Below are 27385 nucleotides of genomic sequence, written 5' to 3'. Positions count from 1 at the left end.
GTGAGATCTTTTTTCATTTTAAACGATATGTTTAAATCCTGTATTGGGAATGAAACACCAAACCCTGGTTTCTTGATCTCATTAGCACGAGCCTCGGAGGCTGGAGGATTCTTGTTTACAAGGTGTCCTGCTTATTCTTCCAATGGATGCATCTTTCTCCTTACCTCATGAAAACGAAGTGTGAGAGAGGTTCACCCTTTGTCCCAAACCCCACACGTTGTATTCCACAGCCAAGACCATGTCTGCCCACCCTCTCTGTGTTCCTACCTCGAACACCACGGAGATACCCAAGCTGTGTCCAAGAAGCGTTCCGGAGATCTAAGACGGGGCAAAACTTCCCATTTATCCACGCTTGCTCAAGACACGCTTTAAGACAGGAGAAGAAACCCGGGAAATAGACGAGGTGAACCTATCTCTTAAGTTTCTCCCGGGCGAGAATTTGCCTTACTTCCCAACCACTACAGAAATACTCAAAGATGGCCAGAGTACCTGCCCCCAACACAGCCTCTACGCCTCAATTTCTCTTCCCTGTAAGTGACAGGTCAGCGCTGCGCTTCCTGTACTGAACTAAAGACTAGCTCCACTGGCTGTGTCGGGCGTTAGGGTCCCGAGAAGGAATCCAGCTTAGCCCCAACTGAGAAACCCCTCTCATCTCATTCCAGCTCTCTATTCCTCGGTTTTTCTTTGCCCTGGGAGTGTATACTGGAAAACCAGATGGACTGATTGCTCTGAAACTCCGAGTTAGCGCCTTCCAGGTACATCCTCTCGATGAGCCCCTCAGTCGGGAGTCCTCAGGAGCTCCTCTTTAGAAGCACCCTCTTGAGATACAGGCCACGCCCTTCTCCTCGTCTTTGTTTTTGAGAAGGGTCAGTCTTCCCAGAAAGGTGACGAGGGATTGAGGGCGAACAGAAGCGCCCAAAAGCCAGCGTTTGGGGAGGAAGGTGCTGGGTTAGCACGTGGTTTCTTTGGGAACCAATGGAGCACGGCAATTTTGTCACCGGGTCCTGGTCCCCTACCCTACAGACAAGGCCAAAGGAAGGCGTGGCCTGGACCTTGAGTGTGCGTCCAGGAGTCTCTTAGACCTGCCATTGCAAAAGGGGAAGTTAGGAGTAGTGACACCTGGTAGTGGTAGAGAACTTGGCAGCTCCGCCCCCTAGGCCTCCGAGATGCTGCTGAGCCGGGTCACCTCCACTCCCTTCTCCGTGGACGACATCCTCAGGCTGGAGGGTGAGCAGAACGATGCCAAGACTCCGTCACAGTGGGAGTTGCATAGGAACCCAGAAAAGCCTCAGTACCTAACAATGGACCTGGAATCCGGAGGGCCAGAGAGCGGCGGCGACAGGGCACAAGCTGGATCAGACCCTCTTCGGTTCCCCTGGGAGGCAGTCGTGGAGATGGAGCCAGGTGAGTAAACACCCAGGTTTCCTACCGGCATTATTGAAGGAGTGAGTCGTCACTGATGGAGAGAGAGACTGCATCTTCTGAGGTCTCACCCCATCTTCCCTCATTTTAGGAGTCCAAAAGACAGCCTCCCTGTTCCTAGCCAAGCCTCCTAAGGACTTGAATTGTATGTAGGGTGTTCCTTCCCACAGCGGCCCCTCTGCTAGCCACAAAAACATGATTCCATTGGAGCCTGGTTCTGAGAGCTTCTTTCTCCCACCAAACTTCTTTACCATAACTTAGTTTATGCTCCATCACTACTGCCCTTGCCTGCCTAGCCCAAATCTTTCTGGAGGAAACAACCTAGGCTTGTTGATTTATCTGAAAACACACACACACACACACACACACACACACACACACACACACACACTTCTCTATAGAGAAAATGGGAGAGAAGGAACAAGTCTCTCTCTCTCTCTCTCTCTCTCTCTCTCTCTCTCTCTCTCTCTCTGTGTGTGTGTGTGTGTGTGTGTGTGTGTGTGTGTGTGAGTGTGTGTGTGTGTGTGTGTGTGTGTGTGTGTTGCTTTTCAAGTGGACCTGAGGGCACTTAAGAATAACTAGGACCCTAGCTAAGTGACTAATCCCTCCGAATCCTAGAATCTTGTCCAAGTGCATTGGCAAGCAGAGAGGTCCAGGAACCTATCCTTAGCTTGTGGAAAGAGAAGAGACAGACCGGAGTTTATGTTCTGATAGCTTCTACAATCAAAGTGGTATATAGGCAGGAAAGGCCTGCTACTGGAAGAATGCAATGGCCACTGTCCTCCTACCCAGACAGTGTGTGCCAGGAGTAGTCACACCTCCAGTCCGAGGTGGGGAGGAGAGTAGATTGGCACCACCAGCCTCCCCTACCAAGCCAGGCTGCATATAATCAATCACAAGGGCACCTTCAGAATTACCCTCGGACTTGAGGCTGTTTATCAACCGTCCTCTAGAAGCCTGGACAACACTTTGTTGTGTTCAAAAAGAAACCCTTGGGTTTTCTGCAGTGGCGGACACTAAACATTCAGTTCTTGGGTACAGGTCCACTAACTTGAAGTTCCTTTCAGCTTTGCTGAGAAAGGGCTACGACAGCTTCTCTCCCCACTGCCCCAGCCGCAGGCACACCTGGGGATGTCCCTTGACTGGCACCCTGTCTTCTGCCACTGTGATAGCCACACAGGGCCCACCCAAGCCTGGCCCTGAGGGCTGTAGGTCAGGGGAATGGACCATCTGGCAGGCTTCGCCACAACATGTGACATGCATCCCCATCTGACCCTCTTGATGTCTTGAAAGCAGGGCTCAGAGCTCTCCAGTTGTGACTAAGAGGGTACAGGATGCTAACTCTTCACTTTCTATTTATTTATTATTTATTTATTTAGGTTTGGATTTTTTTTTTTTTTTTATGGAGACAGGATCTCACTATGGTTGAAATTAACCTTTAGTGTGTCTGTTAGCAAATCATTTCTATTGCCTAAACATGAAATTCAAGGAAGCCAAATGCCATTTTGTGTTTAGTTCCCTGCTGTTTGTCCTACCAAAGCTAAGTCCTATCGGACCCAGGGCTCCCATTAATAAATCGAGTTTATTTTCTGTCAGCTTCAATGACCTCAGCTTCTGAAGGTATGTTTTTGGTAATTTTTGAGATCTACAATTAAAGTTTCTACTGTCTTTTTGGATTTACCCGTGTGGGAGCTCTTTTCCTGATGGGGACTTTGAAACTATGAATAGCCTGGAGCTGGCTATGTAGATCAGGCTCACCGGAACTTTGAGCGAGTGGAAGGCCTTTGCTGAGTCAGCGACTTTCAATTGGCGTCCCCTGCTCTCTCTTGCTCGCTCTGCAGCATCGCTGGAGGTCAGTCTCATTTAGATTTTTAAAACGAACACTCCTGTTTTCCCACTTTTGGTGTCCTCGGTTTCTACGAGCACAGATGCCCCTGGGGTGGGGGTCTCTCCCCAAACTTTAGTCCTTCCCCAGAAGTTATGAGCTGGGCTGGGGGTTGAGAACCAGGATCTCAACCCGAGCCATCCGGCCCTCCTGAGAGCCTTGGCCCGGGCCCGTCTTGCCCTCACTTCAAGCCCTTAGATGTTCCCTTCCGTGTCCCTGGATTTTTCCGGGTGTGAGTTTCCTCTCCATCCTCCTTGGGGAACAGAGCTTAAGCCAAGACAAGAGACATGGAAAGCAAGGGGGAGGCTGTATTTAGGCGGGTCTGCGCCTAGTCACAGTCCGGCTGAGGGAAGGACTACAAGGGAACCACCACGGGGCCACCGGCTTGCCAAAAGGACCCTAAAGGAGGTAGGGACTGTTTATCAAAATGCCAAAATGTGGGTCTCAACTTCACGTATCGAAGAGAACCTCTATTTCCAAGTCTGAGAGTCAGGATCAGGAAATATCTGGCTTTTAATCTGCTCAGGAAATATCTTGTTCTTAATTTGCACCGCAGAGCATCGTGCTTATGAAGTTTAAGGTCCAGCCCCATTCTGATAGGCCCGCACATTCATAAGAACAAACTGTTGGACTACCAGACACCATTGAAGAAAATAGGCACACCTGATCCGGGATCTACTATTAGCGAACAAAGAGTGCAGGAAGGTGGAGGTGGTGGATCACAGTATATCAGACTTTACTTAGGCTGAGAAATAGAGCAACTGAGACTCGCCTGGGAGGCGGGTGGAGAAGGGCGAGGACAAAGGGATGCTCAGTGAAGGCTGCCAGGGAGTGAGTGGGCTGTCTAGTGAAAGCAACCTGAGCCTGCTGCTGGCTGTTGACGGTGTTCCTTCCGTGTGATTGTAGAGACTCCTCCGCGCGCGACCTCCCCGCTTGGAGCTGGGAACCCGAGGATGGAGCGCGGCGCGGGCGACGGCGGCGGCGGCGACAGCGTCCACCGGGTCGGCCCGGAGCCGGCCAGGACGCGGCCGCGGCGGAAGCCCCGCGTGCTCTTCTCGCAGGCCCAGGTGCTGGCCCTGGAGCGCCGCTTCAAGCAGCAGCGGTACCTGTCTGCCCCTGAGCGTGAGCACCTGGCCAGCGCGCTGCAGCTCACGTCCACGCAGGTCAAGATCTGGTTCCAAAACCGGCGCTACAAGTGCAAGAGGCAGCGCCAGGACCAGACCCTGGAACTGGCGGGCCACCCACTGACGCCGCGCCGGGTGGCAGTCCCCGTACTGGTGCTGGATGGCAAGCCCTGCCTGGGTCCCGACGCCCCCGCGTTCCCGGGTCCCTACGCGGCCACCGCGCCCCATTCTTGCTTCGGCGGCTACTCGGGCACTCCCTATAGTGCTAGCTACGCGGGCCGCTACACCGGCGCTGTCCCCGGGCCACTCACACCACTGGCCAGCTCTGGCTTCAGCCCAGGTGGCCGGAGTGCCGCCCCGCAGGGCCATCTGCCCGCCACGCTACAGGGAGTCACGGCCTGGTGAAAAGCCCGGGCTCAGCTACTGCCAGTAAGGGCCTGGTGCCTGGTCCCCTCCCCTTCCAGCTGCTCGCCAGCGAGTTGAGCGTCCGCCAAGGGGCTGGAAAGCGGCGATCCGTCTTGCACAGTCCTCCTTACTGATCTGCCCAGAGGAGCGGGCCGCCGCCGCCGCCGTAGGCGATGAGAACATTCTTTCCCTCCGAGATGTAGCTGGGCTTTGGCTGGCCACCTAGATGCTATGCAATGAGGATAGTATGGTGGCTGACAGTTTGGAAGCCGGTGATTCTGAGCCACAACCCACTTTAAACAATTGTACACATCCTGGAGGCCTAGGGATCAAGGCTGTCCGCACTCCATCCCTTAAAGGAACAAGTGCGCAGGGGAGAGGGGATGCAGGGTTGAGAAGAGAAAAATATCAAGCCGCTGAAGATACCAGAGGACAGGAGCCTGAAAGTGCCCCAGACATGGTTTAGGGTTTAAGCACCCTGGACCTCCTGGAACATCCACCCTGGTGGCGGCACTTTCCCTGGTGGTGATCTCACCTCCAGAGGGGCCTCTCTACTCTCAGTAACTTCATTTTGTTCAGGGAACAGCCGGACCAGTAAATGAGCTAACTATATTCGGTGTGTTCGTATGTTATAGACAGCAGGACCCTCAAGAGGGCATGGTGACATGCACCTGTAATCCCAGCACTCAGGAGACCCAAGCGGGAGGATTGGGGAGTTCGAGGCCAACCTGGGCTACATAAGGAGCCCCTGTATCCAAAGCAAAATAAGTCTAGGGAGATAGTTGATTCAGCCCCGAAGGTAGGTTATTGGGTTTCTCCTAGTAACTTTTCTCCTCTTTGTAGATACTCTTAGGGGGACATTTAAAGTTCCCATCAGGAAAATATCCCTGCCCCCACCCCAGGTAAATCTAAAAAGATAGTAGAAACTTTAACTGTGGGATCTTTAAAATTATGAACTTTACACTCCCCCAATCTTAAGTTATTCAATCTGAAGACTGAAAATAAACTCTATTAATGGGAACACGGGGTCAAATAGGAGTTTAGCTTTGGTAGGAGAAATAGAGCAGGGGACTGAAGTAGAAAAATGTGCCACCAGCTTCCTTGGACTTCATTTCCAACCACGAGAATCCCAATTCTGTACCCCCATCAACTGATATGAAAAGCTAAATTCTATTATTGAACAGGTTTCCGTATTTAATTAAAAGGGACTCCCTCAAGTTTTCCCTGGATGGCATACTCCCAGGTTGTTTCCGTTAAAGTGAGGAAGGGGCGGGTTCGGTCTTCTCTGTTGGCAGCTTGCATCCCTTAAGAGTTAAATGCCTAAGCTAGGGGAAACCAAAGCCATTGTTCCAATTTAAAATCTGCTACCACTTTCTCCCTTTTACATTTATTCACTGGGGGAGGGAGGAGGTGCATGCCTTGCCATGATGCCTATAGTCAGAGGACAAAGAGGAGGAGTCTTCCTTTCACCCTGTGGGTTTGGGTGCTGGAACCCAGGCTTAGTGGCCAGCACCTTTATCCACAGAACCATCTCTATGTTTCAGTATCACTCTCTCAGACCTTCCTTTTGTCCTCTTCCTCTTGTTTTTCATTTCTTCACTGTTAATAAAAGTCTATCTAGAAGTGCATCAGTGTCCTGCAATTCGTGCTGTGCCCTGGGACTTAAAAGACAGAGTGTACAATAATGGCCAGAGAGGTAGCTCCATGAGTAGAGTGCGAGCCTTGCATGTGGGAGACCCTGAACTGGATCCCCACCACTTCAGAAACGCAGCGCAGTGGCACAGGCTTGTAATTCCAGCTCTCTGGAGGTGGAAGCAGAAGCAGAGGCAACAGGGCTATCCTTGGCTATGAAGCCAGTGCGGGTCTGCCTGAGCAACATGAGACCCTGTCTAAATAAAATTAAATTTTTTTTAAAAAAAAAGCAGTACATATTCATATTTGAAAATCCCACTAAGAGCTAAAGACTCAACTGATATCTCTATCCTGTGAGAATCCTCAGCTGGGGTCTCCTGACTCTCCCTTTGAAGGGTGTGCTTGCCAAAGGAGGGAGCAATTTTTTTTTTTTTTTTTAGACACTCGTGCTAGATCAGGACAGACATCTTTCAGTTCAGTGTTGCCAATGAAGCCTATCAAGTTTTCCTAAGAAGTTCTCCCCAAAAAAGCTCCCTTGAACAGGCCACACCCCAGATAGATACATAGAGTATCACATTCTAGATTTTTAGAACAGAGCAGGAAATTAATGTTATCCCCTTCCCCTTTCCTGTCTTTCTGGCCTAGAAAAGTCATAGAAGCAACAGTGTGCTGTGTTCTGGACAGGTCCTGGCTCTTGGATTAAGCCAAGTTAGACTCCCAGGCCTTCCCACCCAGGGGGAGCACTTTGGAAGAAAGCCAAGAGGATCAGGGCCCCCTGAGTGAAAGCCAGGCAGGCTCAGGTCTGCCATGCGGGTCATCGCAGCTGCACCTTCCCTGCAGGGGCACAAGAGCAAGCGAGATATGGCTGCTGTCCTTCGGGCCTTTATTATCTAAGCTAGGGAAAGGCAATTCAGGAAAGGTGTCTGAAAATAGAAGGTGGTGTATACTGTGTGTCAGACAGGACAGACAAAAGCTCTGGAAAGAAACCCCAGCTGGGGATGGGGTAAGGGGAAGCTGTGGAGAAGGGGTGCGTGACTTCAGTGATGAGTGTGGGAAGGACTCTGTTTCTCCCAGAGAGGCCCAGATCTTTGCTATGGAGACAAGCAGAGGTTCCAATGTTGGGGCCACCGTCCTGTTCCAGGGGTCTGAGCTGCACATCAAAGCTGCACATTTGGGAGTTTGGGAGTTCAGTGGCCTCCCTTTTCTTTCAAACACGGACTATGGGACCATATCACAACCATGCTTGAGGAAGGCCCAGGACACACAGTAATGTGAAGACCCCATGTCAGCCTTGTGGACCATCATCTTTTGTTACCAGCATCCCCGAGTTTTCTGTGACACCCCTGTTTGGCTAGCCTCAAACATAAAAACAGTAACAATGGCAGAACTCGGTTCACACACATCCCAGAGGGAACTCTTTTTCCGAAGACAGAAAGGAAGTCTGAGTGTCTCAGGATACCAAAGATTTGTTCCTTCAGGAAAGGGGAGAAAAAAAAAATTCTTTTCTCCCCACTGCGCCCAACAGTTGCTGTGAAAAGCACCCCCCACACACCCCAGCCTTGGAAGTCTCCAACCCCCAGCTGTCAGTCTTCACTGTAATCTGTCCAGTACTAAAAGCTGCCGCTTTGTGAGTCCCTCACTGGTGCTTATCCTCACGGGGCTTTTACTGGGGAGGGAGCTGCTCTGTAAGCAACCCTAGCCTTATCTGCATCCTTCAGGCCCATCACTCCAGTCACCTCTTAATGTTCACAAGTCCCCCAAATGGGAAGTAATTGACCTCTAAACAAAACAAAAAAGCTCTCAGAGAGATAGCAAAGGTTCCTGTCCTGACTGTCCCAGGGCCAGGGGCTTCACCTAGGCCAGGTGGGTGAGTCAATACATTTGCAGACTTTCTGGCTCCTGATCCTTCATCTCCCAGCCCATCCCCCCCACCCCGCCCCCTTAAGTCTACTGGTTCCCAGGCTGTGTACCAAACAAAGTCTAGACAGGTGTTGTGAAAGATTTGAGACATTTACTTTTGTAATGCTATCATTATCATCAATGTTATCACCACCACCACCATCATCTTTCTGAGTTGGAGGGTGTATGTAAATCTTTTAAAGCTTCCATTCGGAAAGTATCTAGAATTCCCAGCGCTCATGTGCCCTCCTTATATGAATCAGCTCAATGACTGGATCTTTTCCTTTGCTGGGAAAGAAGGGGACTAAGGTTTAAATCAGTGCCCTGAGCCCTCCCCTTTGGAAGGATGATAGAGAGTTAGTTGTTGTATCACTTTGGCCCCAGTTTAATTGGGAACATGCTCTGTGACCTTGGGTCGGCCTTCTAACCCCTCTGTGCTTGTTCTCCCCATCTGTAAAACTAAGGAGCAAGAATTCCGAGGCCATCATTCTAACTCTGGGTGGCTCTCTGTTGCTTTCACACACCCTTTCATTTTTAAAACTAGGAGATATATAGATACTATGTCCAGAACGCTACATAAAACATCTAGACACTGTTTAAAGGACACTTGTGAAGTAAACAGATTCTGTCAACAATCCACAGTTAACCACTCAATCATGGGGTGCCTGCCCTCCTACAGCTCTGCTCCCCATATCCCTCCCAAAATGCAACCCCTCCTCTTCCTCTCCCATCCCCCAGAGGAGGTCCCAGCTGCTGAGATGGAGATTTTCAGTCTTTTTATTATGGATCTGGTCATGTGGATGCTTCCTTCAGCTGTAATTTGTGTCTGGTTTTGAGGGGTACTGGGGATCAACCTGTGTGGACTCTTTTGTGACTGGCCTCCTTTATTCCATGTACTGCGTGGGGATGCATCCAGGCTGTTGGGTGTAACTTAGGTTAGTTGGTGTGCTGCACTAGAAGGTACTAGGTGTGTGTACTTTAATGCCTGTGTTAACCGATACTGTAGGTCATTTATAGCTGGGAAAAGTCACACTGCTTTCTTTAGTGGTGCCATTTCTCATGGGCACAGCTGGAATCTACAGCTGGGGTTTGTCTCTTCTTGCTACTGTGACTTGCTGGGCAATGATCTACCTGCTAGTGGGCTTCTCTTCATTTGTGAAGAGTTGTGAGCAGTTGTGTGTGTGTGTGTGCGCATACATATGACTATGTGTGTATTTGTGTGTGTGCATGTGTTGCTTTCTCTGTCTGCCTGTCTCTGTCTATCTGTCTCTCTTTCTCTCAGTGTGTGTGTGTGTGTGTGTGTGTGTGTGTGTGTGTGTGTGTGTGTGTGTTATTATGGATGAACCCAGGGCCTCGCGCATGCCAGGCAAGTGCTCTACCACTGAGACACATCCCCAATGCTAGATTTCTATGGATGTAGTGAATACCCACCTACCACTGGTCTACCCTCATAACTACTCCATTATTTCACTCAGGATTCACCTCTTCCATCAGATACAGGCAAGCTGACCCCTCTCTATTCACAAATGCAACCAATTTTGGATATTTTTTTAAATATTTAAAAAAAATCTCCAATAGTTCCAGAAAGTGAGAGTTCCCTTCCCTTAAATACTGTGCTGAGTCCCCGCATATGAAGCGATATCTAATATAGTGAGAACCCTCAGTCACCTAGAGACACCTAGCAGATACAGGATGGGACCTGTGTATGGAGGGCTGTCTGTGCAAACACTGTACTGTTTTAACAAAAGATCTGACATCCATGGATTTTGGCATCTAAGGAAGGGATGCCCTAGAACCAGTTTCACAAAGACCCTGAGGGATGACTACTCCCATCCAACAGAAGATCTATGCAAGAGCCCCAGAGGTGACAGTCACACCGAGTTAGTGACAAGTGTAACTACGGCCCTGACCCTCTGTTCTCGGTCTTGTGACTTTGTGAGTACCTACCTCCAAAGTTTCCTACCAACCCCATAACTATCAAGTGACTTTGTTTTCTTTATGCTACCAGTAAAAGCTGCAGCAGACGGACTTTTGGACTGCATCAAAAGGGGACAAACAAGGACTAGGGGTAATCTCAGTGGGAGATGTGGTCAACCCCCAGTATCCATAAGGAAATGAAAACCAAAAACAAAAGTTAAAGGATTATATAATGTTAAAGTGTCGAGGCTTGGGGGTGTGGCTCAGCTGACTGTGTGCTCACCTAACCTGCCTCAAGCCTTGGGTTCAATCCCTGGCACCGCATACGGAAGGCATAGGCTCACGCCTACATGTAACCTCACCACTCGGGAGATACAGGCAGGTGGATCAAAAGTTCAAGGCTGCGTAGCAATCCTTGACTATCCAATGAGTGAGAGACCAGCTTGAAGTACAGGAGACCCTGCTTTCTTTTGAGTTTCTTTGGGTGTTCTGTTGTTGTTAGCACAGGGAGATGGAGAGGCAGATCAGCAGTTAAGAGCACTTGCTGCTCTTGCAGAGGACCCTAGCTCAGTTCCCAGCACCCACAACCATTTTCAACTGTAGTTTCAGGGGATCCAATACCCATCAGTGACTTCTGTAAGCAGCAGGCACACATGTGATGTGTGTATCTACATGCAGGTGAAACAGTAGCACACATAGGATAAAAAGTACAGAGAGGGTGGGGTGGCATTGGGTGGGAACAGATACCACTGCACCTCCGGGCCCCAGGGCAAGCTACATTTGAAGTTTTTCTGGTTTTGTTTTGTTTTTGTGTTTTTCATTCTTCTCCCATCTTTATATACATGTCTGTGTATTCTGAACCTCCAGGGGCTCCCAGCCTACATTCAACAGCCAGCAAGTGGGAACTTTCAGCACCCCCTCCAAGTTTCTTCTCCTAAGCCACACCTCCTCCAACAGCAGGGATTCAGATTCTATTTAGGTCCATCTAGCACCTCTCAATCTCCAGCATCAACCCGAGGGAAAAAAAGGTGGATCTTGGTGATGCTGTCCAGATTCCAGGGTAAGGGAGCCAAGATCTGCCCAGCAGCTGACAGGAGCCTCAGAGTGCTGTCTAGGTCTCAGGGGCTGTCCTTTGAAGCTGATCTCAGGCCAGCCGGCCTCCTCCCCCACATGCCTCAGTGACTGCTGCCTCCTCCTGTCACCAGCCCAGAGTAATTGCCTGAAACCTGTGGCCCAGGAAATGGAATCCTAAGCAAGGCCTTTAGTGAGCCAAACTTTTCATCATAACTCCTGTCTGTTGTCCTGTGTACCCCACCCACCCCCAGGCCTCATCTCCACAGTCCCCAGGGGAGCCTGTCTCAGTGTCCAGGTTTCAGAGCCCCAGGACAGTGTCACAAAGCACTCACCTTCATGTCTGTCTTTTCTAAACAAAGAGGGTCTGGTCTGGGCAGTGTATTTCCGTCCTCGGCCTGTCCAGGAGCTGGGACTCTGGGTTCTATTTACTGATTGTTACACGGATCAAGAAATGAGTTGTTGCTGTTTAGCTTTCTTACATGTCCCCACAAGGTTCTCAGGCTTTGACTTGGCGAGTCAGAATCCAGTAGAAGAACTCCCTCTCTTGCTGTGATAGCCATCTGATTCCTGGTGGAGGTTGTTGGAGCCCTGGTAGCAGGGACCCTAAGAGTTTGTGACACCCAGGGGCCACAGCCATGGAGAGGAAGAAAGTCTCTCATTTCATCTCTCCTGTTGGTCAGTTTAAGTTCAGATAGCAAGAATCAAGGAGTATTCCTCCACCAAGCATCACAGGGAAGGGGGCGAAGACTAGCCTCATTCAAAAATATTCCTAAGGGCTGGCAAAATGTTTCAGTGGTCAAAGTGCCTGCGGCACCAGCATGAGACCCTGAGGTCAGAGACCCAGAAGTTACACAGGAAATTTATGGTGGCATAAATCTGTAACCTGAGTGCTGGGAGTAGAGGAGACAGCCAGGTCCCTGGAGCTCATCATCCGGGCAGCCAAGGTGAATGGATGAACACCAGCTTCAGTGAGAGACCCTGCCTCAAAAAATAAAGTGGAGAGTGACTAAAGACACTTGGCATTGACCTCTAGCCTTTACACACATGCACTCCTAGCCACACATGTAAGGGCACCCACATGAACATGCTCAGAAATCCACAAAGGACCCACTGCTAAGTTTAACACACTTTCCCCTGGACCAAGAAAGGGGACAGAAAGACGCAAGTGCATAGAACAGAGTCCTGTTCTTAAGACGGGGAGGAAACTGGTAAGAAAAGATACTGCAAAGGTCACAAGGGACATGGGGAAGGAGACACTCAACTCTAGCTGGAAGGAACCCTTCATCTCGTTCACTGGTGACACTGGGTCCTAGATGGGCACTTGCAGTGGGGACACGTGCGGCAGAGGGGTCTAGCTATCATCCACTGTTCCTCTCCTTCTTCAGTAACGGAACCTCCAGTTTCAGTCTAGCTACGTCCTCTCAGCTAAAGGTGGTGTTTTCCCAGCCTCTTCTGCAGTTGGCAGTGATCAAGCAACAGAGTTCTGACTTAAAAGATGTGTGTGGAAATAATGGGTGCACCTTCCAGGAGGTACCCTTCCATGGAAGGGTTCTTCCGTCCTCTTCCTGTGGCTGGCTGGAATAGGGATGAAGTGGGGCTGGAGAGATGGCTCAGTGGTTAAGAGCACTGACTGTTCTTCCAGAGGTCCTGAGTTCAATCCCAGCAACCACATGGTGGCTCACAACCATCTGTAATGAGAGCTAGCGCCCTCTTCTGGCCTGCAGGTATATATGCAGGCAGAATACTGTATACATAATAAATAAATAAATCTTTAAAAAAAAATAGGGATGAAGTGGTGGCAGCAGTAGCAGAGATCTTAACTGCTGAAAGAGCAATAAGATGGGAGAAGCCCAGCACCCAACACTTTGAAATTGTATCAGCTTTTATCCACGTAGCCCCCAACTGCTACCTGAAAGGAAAAGTAACTTTCTTCTTTTGTAAAGCCACTGCTATTGTGGTTGTTGTTACAGTAACCCAACAGGTGTCTTCACTGACAAAGGACATAGGCATGTCATTAGAAAAGCAACAGATATGAGGACAAGGGATGCTTACAAAACAAAGTAAGTCCAAGTGGTCCAGGAGATACCCGCAAAGAGAAGGGGTCAGGGCAGGGCCCCTAATGAGGAGAAGCAGAATTTGGATGAGTACAGGAAAAGGACAGATGTCTGCATGCAAGAATGCAGAGGGAAACACAAGGTACCAACTGCATGGAAACCAAGGGCTCAGGGTGGAAGACACACGCCCCCAAATTAGCAAACTCACGCTCAAGGTGATTAAAAGGGTAATCTGAATCAACAAGCAGAAGCCCAAGTTGAGGCTTCTAGATCCACTTTTTTCCCACTGAATCCCAAGGCTTCCTACTATCTTTGAAGAATGTTGGTTCTGACTTCTAGGATAATGTCCAAGCCCATGCAGCCGTTTGTGCCAAGGATTCACACCTGATGCCTGCTTTCTGACTCAGTGTGTTAAATCACAGCCTCACCAGGAAAGCCCAGTGAATAAGGAAGTACTGATTCTTTCAGATGTCTGACATTGTATAAGACATCTCAAATGCCCATGAGACTCGGCACCCCGATTAGGGACACCTCACAAACCTGAGTGGAAAGGAAATTGACATTGCTTGCAGAATTTTAAATGGCCACCAGAGGACGCCATTGCTTCCATTTTTCTCCAGGGAATGAGGGACTGCCCTGCATTCCTTGAACCTCCACCAAAGCCTCCTGGTTCTGCTGTGAGCAGTGTTTCCTGTTTCCTCTTAGTCAGGTAAAGTCCACCCCTTTTCTGATGGCTGAGTGTGACCAGCAGACATAGGATCCCATAAGTACGACAGTTCCTAGGAAAAACACTGGGTGCTGAACAGTGAATTAGTGTCCTCCATTCAGACGTAACCATCAAAAGCATCATTGCAGTTGACGAAATTAGGGAAGCTGAAGGATTTACCCAAGGTCACCCTTACAAATGTGTCAGACTAGACTATAAACACACTTGTTTGTAGGTCTCCTGTCCAGGGCAAAGTGTGGACGTTTATTCTAAGATGTAACTGGTTTTGACTTTTGTTTGTGTCTGTCTTTGGTTTGCTTGTTCTGAGACAGTGGTCCATGCTGCTCTTTGAACTCATGAACCTCCTGCCTCAGCATCTTGAATGCTGAGACTGCAGGCCGGCACCACCAAAGCCAGCAAAAATAAAACTGCTGAGAAACAACTCGGAACAGAACTCACTTTGTGGAGCGAACTGGCTTCAAACTCACAGATCAGCGGCCTCTGCCTCCTGAGTGCTAGGATTGAAGGCATGTGTCACAACTGACTCTGCCCTCCTACTCACCTCTTTCCAGTCTCAGAAGCACTTCCAGGGAGAAGTGTCTTCCCACCAAGTCCTTCCTGTTGAGCTGTTCCGGACTCAGCGTGCCTGACTTTCGCTGGGTTTAGGTGGTTTGGAGAATGGATATCATCGAGCCTGTTGGGTTTGCCCTTAGGTCTACCACCAAGAAACAGGTGACTTATTTGGCCTCATCATTGCTGTAGCAAAATGCCTGAGACCGAATGGTGTAAAAAGAAGTTTATTAGGCTCACATTATTAAAGTAATAAATCCAAGATCAGGTAGCTCCTTTGCCCTGGCAAGGCCCCATCTTGGCTGTATTATGTGGTTGATGGCCACACGCTTATAGTAAGATAGGAAGCCAAACTGTGTGTGGTGGGGGTGGGGGTCACTTGGTTTTTCACAACCTCCCTCTCAGGAGCAAGCTCTAAAGACCAGTATTCACTGTTCTGAGGGCACAACCCAGTGACCTGCCACCTCTCAACAACTGCCCCACCACACACACACACACACACACACACACACACACACACACACACACACCTCTGCCACACCTCTCCCCAGTCTCCTCACAAACAAGGACCAATTCACACCACACCCAGAGGGCAGCAACACAGCACAGAGGTGGCTTGATGCACAAACATGGCGTAAATTCAATCTCAGGAACTCAAAGTGTCGTGGTATGTGTGTGACCTCTCTCTCTCTCTCTCTCTCTCTCTCTCTCTCTCTCACACACACACACACACACACACACACACACACACACACACACACACATATGCTTTAGCTGAGACCGCATTATGTTATTTCTTTGTGTATGTCTGTGAGCCTCTGCCGTGTGGAGGGATGCTCTCTGAGGCCAGATCCCCTGGAGCTGAAGTCCCAGGCAGTTAGAAGCTGCCCATGTGTGCCAGGAACTTAATTTCAGGTCCTCTGGAAGAAGGGCAAGCACCCTTAACCACTGTGCCATCTATCCAGCCCAAAATTATACTGCTTATTCCCCCTCAAAACACACACACACACACACACACACACACACACACACACACACACACATTTCTCTATAGAGAAAATGGGAGAGAAGGAACAACTCTCTCTCTCTCTCTCTCTCTCTCTCTCTCTCTCTCTCTCTCTCTCAAGAACATTGGAGGCAAGTATGGTCCTTCCTGCCTGTAATCCCAGCACTCTGGAGATGGACACAAGGGACTCAGTTCAAAATCAGCTACGGCGGAAGTTTGAAGACAGTCTGGGTTTTATGAGATCCTGTCTCAAAACACAAAACAAAACAAAAACTGAACAAACGGGGAAAAAAAACCATTTCAGTTTAAAACAATCAAAAGAAAACAAAGAATGTTTTAGAAGACAGAAATAAAACTGGCCTGTGCATTGATGACCAAGTTCTGATTAAGTCACTGGTGTGTGATTGCAGACAAGTCCCTTAGAACCTGTCTCCCTGCTTCCAAAATGATGTCCCGAGTCTCGTATCTCAGTCTCTGTATGTACGTAGGAGTCTCGCACACTTCCTGTCCACACCCGTGTGTCTTTCGGCTTGTTCTCTCTTCTCCTCTCTCCAGCTCCCTGTGGGGGAGGGGTGCCTGAATAAACACATGGCCAGAATGCAAGGTGTCCTCTGTCCTAAAGCCTTGCAGGCCCTGGGCACTGCTGCTGGGTGGTCTCGGGGGTCTGCCCTTCCATCCAACCCCAACGCTGGGTGGCCACTTCCCTTCCAAGCTGTCCAAACACCATCGGGCGCAGCCTGTCCCACTGCTGTTTGGGAATGCCAGGCCCTGACTCAGGCACAGCACCAACTCATTGCTCGCAGTTTCCATACCTGCCTTGTGGGCCAAGGCTGTCCCGTCCAAAATGGAGTTTGGGAAAATATCTATTGGACCACACAGTCCTAGAACAAAGTAGCTTTCTTTTCAGACAGCCCCATGGATTCCCTAGGTCCTGTCGACTTCAAGGCAGGTAGAACTTTCTGCGGAGCCACGCAAAGTCATTGCCCATGTCCCCATCCCAGGTCTAAGAACCTTCTCAGATGGCCCATCTTCCCTCTGATGATCATTACGGTCTCTCTAGAGCAACCAAGGCTCTGACGACTCAGTGTCACGGGAGACTCTCAGAGCAAGCGAGAGTGGCAGAGGGAAGGTATCGAGTTGCCAGGGGTAGTCAGTGCTGCAGGAAGGTCAAAGGCCCCTCCCCTAGACAAACATCCCCAATGTGTCTCCCAAGTGAGGGCCTCTGCTAAGCTGTTGAACAGATCAGGAGCGGCCACCCAGTCAGAGGACGGGGGACACTTCTGCAGACACAGTCCAGCAGCTGCGGAGAAAGAGAAGGGGGGCTGATGACCAGGGCACTATTTGCAAAAATATTCTTGGGCTTCTATTGCTTAATAAATCTTCTCCATGGCTTTTCTTGGGTGCCAAGCATGGACGAGATGAGGGGCATCATGAGGTTGATGTTATCTGCCCACTGAAGCTCTCCAAAGCCTGATCCCCTTGGGCCACGGAGACAGGTGTGCAGGGAAAGCTGGTGGGAACAGTCACAATCCCAGGCACTTGAGGTTCACAAAGTCTTGGGATAGAGGGAGAGGAGTCCTGGGGCAGGTGTGAGACAGGAAGCCTGGCCAGTTTCTGAGTGAGGCTAAGGGACCAGGCATGTGGGAGGTGTGGACTCATCCAGTGAGCGTACTATAGCCACACACACACACACACACACACACACACACACAATCATACTGCATCCTTTCTCCTTCACTGAACTGCTCAGCGATCTCAACTTCCACTTGTTACTGGTGGGGATCCCAGGATCTTGCTTGAAAGCTTGTTAAAAATGAAGACACATAATGCCCACCTAGGCCTGCTGAGGAGAAATCTGCTGTTGAATAAGGCCCTGGCTTCTGAGATGGCCTGCTTTAAGGGGCCATGGTCCTATCTCTGTCCTCTTGAGGTACCATGGCTTAGATTTCTCCTCAGAGCATCATGTTGAAAGGTCATTGCCATGGTAACAATATAGAGAGGTGGGAATCTTAGAAGAAATAAGATTCTAAAGGTTCTAGAAGTCCTCAGGAATGGGCTAACACTATTTATGGGAAAGTAGGTTCCTGATTGGATAAGCTGGCTTGTAGCTCCCGCCCTCCCTCTTTCCCTCCTTAGCTGTCTCTCAGAGCCATCTGCCTTGTTATGATTTAGCAAAAGTCACAGCCGGTGAAGCTCCTAAACCTTGGGGTCTTGGGCTTTGCAGCTCTAAAACCGAAGTCTTTCTCTCTTGCTTCTGATGTATCAGAATATATACAAGAACATTTTGGTAGAAGCAGACCCCAAAATTTAGTGTTACAGGTCAGCCCCCCCAAATAACAAAGGGACAAGTCTCAACGCCAATACTGCTTAGCATCCAAGAACCCTGGGAAAGTGTTCTCTGCCCCAACCCAGGATGTGAAAAGCCAGAGACCCGGCACTGTGACAGAAGATTTTTTAGTGTTGAGAAAGATAGGGTCTCTGCTGAAAGAAACATCCCAATACATCCTTTCTCAGTGAGGATTGGGGACTGGAACAGAGGTCTGAAGGAGGGATACAAAAAAGGGAAAAGAAGATAGCATTGTGAAAAGTTGTGAAGAAGGGAGAGCGAGAAGAGAAAGGAACATCTCAGTGCACGGGTGGGGGGGGGGGGAGGCTGGGCATTTCTCAGGCAGCGGGTGGCAGCCTCCATCCCCTCCTGCTTTGATATGGATCAGCTGGAAGTGCTTCCTCATGACTCATCTCGGTCCTCCCCCCCTCTGGCTCTCCCTTTTTCCCTTTTTGTCTCTCTGAACGAGCGAAGGGGCTCCCCAGAAAACACCACATCCAAATATACGTGCAGAAAACTGAATCCGGAAGGTCTCGAAAGGTATTTTAAGAGGAAAACATACATTGTGAAAACGGCATCCCCTAGAGACACATGATACACTCACCATGCCTTTTCAGTCCTTGTTGTGATGATTTTGTGGAGACGATTCTCTCCTTTCACCTTTTCCTCGGTTCCAGGTTCTCAGGTCACCAGGCTTGCACAACAAATCGCTTTACCTACTGAGCCATCTTGCTGGGCAATATTCATCAAGCTTTAGGAAAAAATTTCATCCTGTGTTTTATGATAGTTTAACTTGGGGCTCTGCAGATGAGGAAGGGCACTGCTCAGGGCTGGCAAATTCCTGTCAACCAGAATCAAGTCCGTGGTCCCAAACTAACTCTCACAAACGAAGCCACTAGACTCCCTGGCCCAAGTCAGCTCAGACGCCAGCACCACACAAGCAGGGTCACAGCCAGAGGTATCCTAAGTCTGCAGGACTGGTGCCCTGCCTCTCCCCTTCTTGCCCATGCAAACCACTATAAAGATCTGGCTTCCTCTGCACCCTTTTGCCTCTTGTCTAGCCCTGGCACCTCTCCCATGACCCTGCATGGTGCTGTTTCCCAAGCCTAAGGATCTGAGTATGCAAATGCTTTTCCTCGTAACAGTCATTTCTGTGGCTGTGTGTCTTCCCACGCTTACTAAAAATGATCACATGCACAGGACAGTTCCATCAGCTCTGGGAGTGCCCCCTGCAGTGCAAGGTGGAACTGGATGCTGCTGGGGGTGGGTGGGTGGGGGGTGGGAAGAGGGACAGAACGCAGGTGAGGGAAATCGTTTAGCTGGGGCTTCATGAGACGCTTCAAACCTGAAGTTTTGTCATAGGAACACAAGAAGTTGATGGTTCCGGTGTGCCTTCTATCTCTAGCATCTAATGAGACCATTTCTAAACTGTTCAGTGGATTCTTGGATTTAATATGGCTAAAGGCTGAAAGGCAATGAGTAAAGGCAGTTCCAATAAAAGGCTAGCGCTGTGCATCCAAATATATGCTTCAATTTAAAAAAAGAAAAAAAGGGGGAAAAAAACCCTCTAAGGTCATATTAATCCAGTAAACTGTACAGATGGATTATCCTAAATTTGGAAGTAAGAAGTCCCAACTGGATCTCTGCAGGCCACAGGCCATTTCTTCAGCTTCTAGTGGCTACTATATTCCTTGACCAAGGACTTTCTTTATCACCAAATCTAACTACGGCCAATAGACTCTCACATCCCATTGCTTTACCCTTGCTTCAGGTGGCCTGTTGGTATCTAGCTCGATACCAACTTTAATTCAACCTGCAGCCCGTCTCCTGTCATCTGCAGAGAGTATTCACAGATTAAGGGACCCGTAGATGGACATCTGTGGGTGCCCATTATTCTGCCTCCCACGGTCTCCTGTGGCTTCCCTGTTGCCCTTGGTCATTCTCGCTCAGTTTAAGCTGCACAAACACAACAAGGAGATGAAGCCCACTTCTCTTCCTGTGACTTGCCTTCAGACACAATGGAGAATTCTACCAGCCAGTGAGATGATGCCCCATAGTAACAGAGGTTAGACATTCAGACAGTGAGCCTTTATTAAACGCTTGTTGTATGCCAAGAACAGTGATGATACAAGCAGGAGGAACCAGTTTCTTCTCAGGGAGCAAATGTCTAATGAATGAAACGAACTGCCTGGAGAACCCAGGGACAAAGACTGAAGGGAAGGGAACAGTATAATGAGACGTGAGAGTGTGTTGAGCTACATCCCCATAATGAGGGCATCTGAACCCCAGGGAGACCGCGGCACAGGAGAGCTCACTTCAATTCCACCCCCAAGTTTTAAATTAATATTTTTAAAAAGATTCTTTTGACTTTGTATTTTCGTGTGCAAATAGATGCCGTATATGGAGTTACAGGTGGTTGTAAAGCACATGGTGTGGGTGACAGGAACCAAACGCAGGTCTTCTAGAAGAGTGTGAGCACTCTTAACCACTGAGCACCTCTCCAGGCCCTAGGTTTGTAGTTTTTAAAAAGTATCTGTGTGTGTCACTGAGCAGGCACAACTGTCCTACTGAATACACATCCACTCTGTTATCTATGTCTGGATGTGAGTTAGATGGATCACTTGTAGCTACTTTTTTATATACACAATTGATTCTCTGTGACCAGACTAAAAACAGGTTCCCAGGAGAGGACATTGTGTGTTCATGAATTTCCAAGGCAAAAGCTGAATTAACTGTGTTGAAGGAGATGTTCATTTTTAGTGTAAAGAGATACTGTCAAGTTGCCAACCAAATATGCAAATCAGTTTATTCTCTATCCACAGTAGTTCTTCACAGTCTGGATGGCACTTTAACAAAATCTTTCCCAGTCCAATGGATAGAAAGGAGTATATCAATGTGGTTTTGATATGCATTTCTTCTTTTTTTATTTGTTTTTGGTTTCTTTGTGAGACAGGATTTCTTTGTGTAGTTCTGGCTGTCCTGGAACTCACTCTGTAGATCAGTCTGGCCTCAAATTCACAGAGATCCACCTGCCTCTGCCTCCCTGAGTGCTGGGATTAAAGGCATGTGCCACCACCACCCAGCTCTTCTTCCTTTATAAAAAAGGTTTTTACTTTAAAAAAATTTCTGTGTATGTTTGCATATCCGTGTGTATGTGCATGCAGGTGCCTGCAGAGATCAGAAGCATCAGCGGCCCTGAAGCTGGTGTTAGAGGCAATTTACAACTGCCTGCCGCAGTGCTGGGAATTGAACTGGAGACCTCTGCAAGAGCAGTAAATGTGCTCAACCACTGAGCCATCTCTCTAGCTCCTTGATTTGCATTTTTTTAACAAGCATGATTAAAACAATTTCCTCATGTGCCTATTTCTGCTTACATCTTTGAGCCATCTGGGATTTATTTTGAGACTAGGACTTTATACTGTCTCATCCAGGAAGACCTGTGCCTGGCTGTATTGACATCCATCATCAGCCGTCAAGTGCAAACTCAAAACTAAAGCTAAAATAAAGCAACACTGGACTTATTGTAATGGCTGAACTAAACCCAGTGACACTAAATGCTGATGAGGATGCAGAGAAACCGACCCTCGTTGCTGTGGACACAGTGGCACACACACTGGAGGACACTGGGAGAGCTGGACTGCTGTTCTGCACCTCCCCTATCAGCTGTTTTTTTTTTCTGAACTGTGACCAAATATCCAACAGAAGTAATCAGGGGGAAAGGTTTGCTTTGGTCCACAGTTTGAGGGTATAGTCTGTCACAGCGGGAGGAGCCGAAAGCTGTTTGTTCACATCTCAGTCAGCCAGGAGACACAGCTCGCTCTCTCCTCTTTCCCCCATTCCTATTCTGTCTTGACCCGCAGAAATGGAACTACACACATCCACGGTAAACATCGACCCCTCCCTCACCCCAGTTTACCCTCTGGAAACACCCTCACAGGCACCCCCAAAGGTGAGCCTCACTAATGCCCTGGTCAAGTGGGTGATCCAAAGGAACGATCACATCACTCACCTCATGGCTCAGAGCTGCACTCAGGCAGAGAAAGGAGACTTCCTGCCTTAGGTTTCTGTCACTACAACCAAATACCAAAACACGACTAGTTAGGCAAATAGACGGTTGCTTTAGTTTATGAGTCTAGAGGTTCAAGTCCCAGATTTGGGGGCCTCAGATGAAGATAGCATTGTTCCAAACCACGTGACATTTAAGTGCCATACATAGGGAGCCTGGGCTTGAGTGTTCATTTTTTTCAGGGTTTTTTTTTTGTGGGGGGTGTGTGTTTGTTTGTTTGTTTTGTTTTTTGAGGTGTGTCGGGGGTGGCGGTGGTGGTGGTGGTAGTGGTTCCTGTTATTGTTGTTTAAGATAGAGTCTCATTATGTAGCCCTGGCTGGCCTGGAACTCCTTATATAGGCCAGGCTGGGCTCGAACTCACAGAGACCTGCCTGTCTCTGCCTCCCTTCCCTGAGATTAAAGGCATTCGCTGCCCACACCCGACTTGAGTGTTTATTTCTTAAGAATATTCTTTCTTGGAATCACAGTAGGTACTTGGTGATGCCAACTCAGTAAATGTGACATTGCCATACTACTTTGACCTGGGAATCCAGTGTGGGGCCAGCGTGTACCTGGCAGCAAGACCTAGGACAGCCTTAAACTCAGTAGACCTGGCTCTGCTGTCAATTTCTCTTGTTATTTACACAGTTAGGGTAGGTGATAAGAGACCTGCTTGCTCAGCTCTGTGGGCTAGGGCGCTTTGACAGTCTCTGAGACCTACACTCAGGTCTTCCACCTCGCGATTACAGTAAGGATTTGGGGTTTGTAGCCAGCCTGTGGAAATGGCTTGAGCAGTCCGTGGTGAGAAGGGAACCAGGGAAGTCTAAAGGAACAGCAAGGAAGGACTCTGGAGCCTACGGGGCGCAGGACTGGCTTCTTCATGGTCACCTGGAGCCCGTGGCAGCCAATCGGGGCGCAGCCGTGTCCCCGCGGCCAATGGGCAGGTGGCGCGGCGCTCCCCGCGGCTATAAGTGCGCGCAGCCGGAGGAGCGCAAAAGCGGCGCGCAGCGGAGGCGGGATGCTCAGGGCGGCCGAGCCCCGAGAGGCGCGGGCGGAGGCGGGTGGTCGCAGTCCCTGGGCAGCGCCACCCTCGCAGTCCAAGCGGCTCACCTCCTTCCTCATCCAGGACATCCTGCGGGACCGCGCAGAGCGGCGCGGGGGACAAGACACAGGCAGTCCACAGCACCAGCGCCAGCCAGACCCGAGGAGGGACCCTACGCCAGAGCCTGAGGAAGCAAGAGGTCACGTCGTAGCTCTGGGGGGCCCGTCAAGTATCCGACCCAGCCCCGCGGAGACACCGGCTGAACCCGAGACAGGTAAGCGGAATAGACTTGGAGGCGGGCGCGCTGCGCTGGAGAGGACCGCTCCAAGGCTGGTGGCCCCGAGCTCTGGATGCAGGCATGCGGGGCCCATGGCCACGGGAAGGACTTCACCGTCCTCGGCACCGAGCCACCTTGGGCATCAACCTTGAGGGCCACTAACAACTTTGCCATCAGTTTGACTCTTTTCCAATAACTCCAGCCAGTTACCACTGGCGACTAGAACTAACGAAAAAAAAAAATAATAATCCATTAATATTCATAAATCAAGCCCACCCCCAGGCTCCCTTTGTATCTCCATGCCACGAGCCATAAAATTATGGATGTCCCTTTAGGTCTTTAGAATAGCATCATGTCGGCTTTTGTCCCCTACCCCCTAGCCTCGCCCATTACTTCTCATACTGGTACCTAAGCCGCAGTAACAGAAAAGGGGTTGGGACAGAAGATGAGCTGGCCACCAACCCAGGCTTTCTGGCTCATCCCCACAAGCCTTAGTCACCTACTTAAATGTCTCCGTGATGCCTCGGTTTCCCTGTTCGCGTCTCCCACCTCTCTTTGCTACCCACATCCAGGATCCCGGTTTCCTTGACATGGGACAACATGGCAGTAAGTTTAACTGTAAAACACTAAGCCCTAAGTTTAGTTCACACTGATTATTAGAAAGGAATACATAGTATAAAAACCTACTCACTTCTCTTTCGGGGTTGTTCCTTAGTCAGGCGAAAAAAATAAATGAAATGTATCCAAGATGACAGTGGGCTGTTTGTTCTCTGGCGCAAAGCAGAAAAGTGGCTTGAATTCTGGGCTAACATGTAACTTTTTCCCCTCTCCTCCTCTGCTCTTCTCCAGATGGGCACTTTGAGACTTATCTGTTGGACTGTGAACGCACTTCAGGCGCCTTATCAAGCACCCCCCAAGTCCCCAAGCAGCCTCAGAAGCGCTCCAGGGCTGCCTTCTCTCACACTCAGGTGATTGAGTTGGAGAGGAAGTTCAGCCATCAAAAGTATCTGTCTGCCCCAGAAAGGGCTCACCTGGCCAAGAACCTCAAACTCACCGAAACCCAAGTGAAAATATGGTTCCAGAATAGACGCTATAAGACTAAGCGAAAGCAGCTGTCCGAAGACCTGGGAGTCTTGGAGAAGAGCTCGCCTTTGTCTTTGCCAGCCCTGAAAGAAGACGGCCTGTCCGGTACCGCATTGGTCTCCATGTACACCAGTTACCCCTACTACCCGTACCTTTATTGTCTGGGCAGCTGGCGTCCAACTTTCTGGTAACAACAGTTCAGATGACAGCTGCGTAGATCAGAAACTGCCTTCCCTGGGGGTCTCTGGGAACAAGCCAGAATGGCTGTGGTCAAGGAGTCGGAGCAAGAGGTGTGCAGACTCAAATGGTTGGGGGTTCCCAGGGAATATTCCAATTCGTCTCTGGTGGGCCAGTGGAAGATCTGGAGCAGTGGCTATTTTTGGTATCTAGTCACGGTTCCAAGTGTTCTGTAGTTCACTGCTCTCTGCTCCCTGTTTGGAGAGAGAGTCAGACAAGTTTGTCTGTTTCTAGAACTTGGCGTGACTTTGGATGCAATGGTTACATGGTTCCTAGGAATTCTGTTGCTGCAACTCCATTGGTCTCCCATAACTGGGTATCATGAAAGGGTCAAGCAAAGGGAAGAAGGACCCTTTAGCTGAGGATGTCCTCTTGAATTAAACTTGGGTTAAAAAGTCTCTTGTTGGCTTTGGACAATGGCCAGGGTTTCTCTCTGCCCTTGTAAAAGTGAGGGTAAATGGAAGATTGGAAGAAGAGAAAACAGACCTTAGCGATGGAGGCAGGTTGGCACGGGACATAAAGGGGGTGGGAAGTGGAATTTTTAACCTCTTACCCGTTTTGCAGTGGTACATAATTCAAGGATTTACAGGGCCGCTTGAGAGGGGCAGGGTGCACACAGTGTGGGGTTTAAGACAAGCTGTGTAAACAGTTTGTCGGCAGGGGTGGCCTCAAAACAGGCTCTTCCTGTCCCAAACAAGGGCCTGGAGGGTTTCCATACTCCAGGTGAAGGCCTCAATTGGGACTGAGGGAAGAAAAGGCCTCTGCCCACCCTTCCTGCCTGCACAGGAACTTAAGAGTCAGGATTCAGGTCTGAATTCACACTTCCTTATGAAAGAGGTGCCATCATTTTATAACAGAGAACCTTCCTTTCTTTTCTTTTATTTGTTCTTTCCTACAGGACATCTCAGTTCAGGCTTCTTATCTATGCATGCCTACCTTATTTAGCTTAAGATCTGCTCCCCTACTCTCAAGTTTTATCTTCTTTTGGTTTAAAACAAACAAACAAAACCCTAACCACAGACAGATTATAAATTGGCCTAAAGACATAATTAAAAAAAAAAAACAACTAGCAATTCTTGTTTCTTCCCTTTAAAAATACTCAGCATCAAATCCTTATTTAAAGACACAGAGTTGAAGATCACTACAGCTTTCACAGGACTTTCTGGGGGGCTATGAGTTCAAAGGCTTCAGCCTTGGGGTCCTGGGGATCCCCATAGGCAGAGGAGGTTAAGCGTTGTCCGGTTTTCACGCAGAAGGAGAAACAATAGAAAAGAAAGGGCAGGTACTACTGAGGGGTCTAAGGGAGATGGAGAGGTCCTGGGCAGGGCAGGGCTGTCAGCCCAGGCCAATCAGCAAGCCAGGGGCTGAAAGCTCTGCAGGAAGATGCTCTAAGGAAAGGGGAACTGTATTCAAAAGGCAACATCCTTGCGGCTTCCATCCACAGGCAAACCGTGTAAATGCTCTGGAGACCTGTGTTCAGTGACTTACCTAAAACGGTAAAAGAGTAAAAAGAGAAACATTTGCCCTTCCAGTTCCATCCTGTTACCTCAGGTAACCGGCTAGATGGGAGCTATGGGAGGTGGAGCACAACTGTTACAAATGAGGCTTTCTGGGGCCAGGAAATCCCTTTATCCCACCACTCGATTCCGTGCCGTGAGAAATCTTTTAATTTCCTCCTTTTAAATGGGCCAATTGACTGCTGGTGGCAAAACTACCAGAGAGAGTTGATAGAAAGTTGGCCGCTGGCACCCCATTTTTCTTCACAGCCCAGGCCCCATGTTAAAGTACTGTGAGCTGCCACTTGCTGCTGACCTCTGTGGCCGCACTAGACCGCACCAAAGGCGGAAGAGTCCAGCTCACTTCTCCTTCTTACCCGCCTTTTTAAAGTCGACAGTGAGTGCCAGCTTTCTCTCTGCTCCCACTCTGAATTGAATCCTCTTCAGCATGTACTTCCCCTAGGATTAAACTACTACGGTGCACAGTGTGTGGCCAAAAAAAAAAAAAAGAAGGAAAGGCTTGTGTTTAAAATCATTTTAACTCCATTTTGCTTTCTCCCCACTGGAAGTAGTCATTCACCCACACCTGAATTGGTGGGAAATATTTGGCACATAATCTGCTGTCTCGAACATCTGAATGGGATGGTGCCTTGGACCATATCACCGGGGTGACCCATTTCTGTCCTGTTTCATGAGTCAGTTAGCAAACCCCACTCGGATCTGTAACATAAAATTTGTGACCTGAAGTTTGGTAAAGCACTCTAATCAAACTTTATTTTTCTATGTATTTTTTTTTTTTGCAACATGTGAGTGTTTTTAAAATAAAGCCTCTGTGTTTTTATTAGACACCTGTGTGTGGTCTTCAGATTCTTACTAACCGGTTTCTTTTTAGTGCATTTTCCCAGGGGCCATGTTCTCACAGCTCCTTTGGCTGGCCTGACAAGCCCACAGACCACCAAATCAATCCAAGTGGCAATACAGCACGTAGCCAATGAGGGCCATTCTTTCAGCAGTGGTTTCTCCTTCCATTGTGTTAAATGAAGGGGAGGGAAAAGACGTTTCTGCCTGTGCTGAATAATCACCTGCAGCCACTGTTACTGCTACACCTGTAATCCCAGCACTCAGAAGGTGGAGGCAGGAGGATCAGAAGTTCAAAGTCATTTTTTGGCTACATAGTGAGTTTGA

General features: G+C 49.1%; 2 protein-coding genes and 1 long non-coding RNA gene across 3 annotated transcripts; 2 read left to right on the top strand and 1 right to left on the bottom strand.

The window, feature by feature from the left end:
* The first annotated feature begins 706 nt into the window (after positions 1–706).
* Nkx2-6 (NK2 homeobox 6) lies at positions 707–6464 on the top strand. Its single transcript, XM_059273404.1, has 2 exons — positions 707–1404; positions 4214–6464. Exons 1-2 carry the CDS (start codon positions 1167–1169, stop codon positions 4834–4836), a joined length of 861 nt encoding a protein of 286 aa, XP_059129387.1. The 5' UTR covers positions 707–1166; the 3' UTR covers positions 4837–6464.
* A 9518-nt stretch (positions 6465–15982) lies between these two features.
* On the bottom strand, positions 15983–16598 carry LOC131919924 (uncharacterized). Its single transcript, XR_009381462.1, has 2 exons — positions 16507–16598; positions 15983–16253 (listed from the first exon to the last, which is right to left on the bottom strand). It is a non-coding gene; the product is annotated as an uncharacterized LOC131919924 (long non-coding RNA).
* Positions 16599–23061: 6463 nt separating this feature from the next.
* Nkx3-1 (NK3 homeobox 1) lies at positions 23062–27046 on the top strand. Its single transcript, XM_059274356.1, has 2 exons — positions 23062–23381; positions 24234–27046. The coding sequence occupies exons 1-2, from the start codon at positions 23084–23086 to the stop codon at positions 24656–24658; spliced, it is 723 nt and encodes a 240-aa protein (XP_059130339.1). The 5' UTR covers positions 23062–23083; the 3' UTR covers positions 24659–27046.
* Positions 27047–27385: the final 339 nt, after the last annotated feature.

Source organism: Peromyscus eremicus, chromosome 9, assembly GCF_949786415.1.
Source record: "Peromyscus eremicus chromosome 9, PerEre_H2_v1, whole genome shotgun sequence".
NCBI classification, from domain to species: Eukaryota; Metazoa; Chordata; class Mammalia; order Rodentia; family Cricetidae; genus Peromyscus; species Peromyscus eremicus.
The sequence above is the reverse complement of the archived record's forward strand: the minus strand, read 5'-3'. Positions and strand labels throughout refer to the sequence as shown.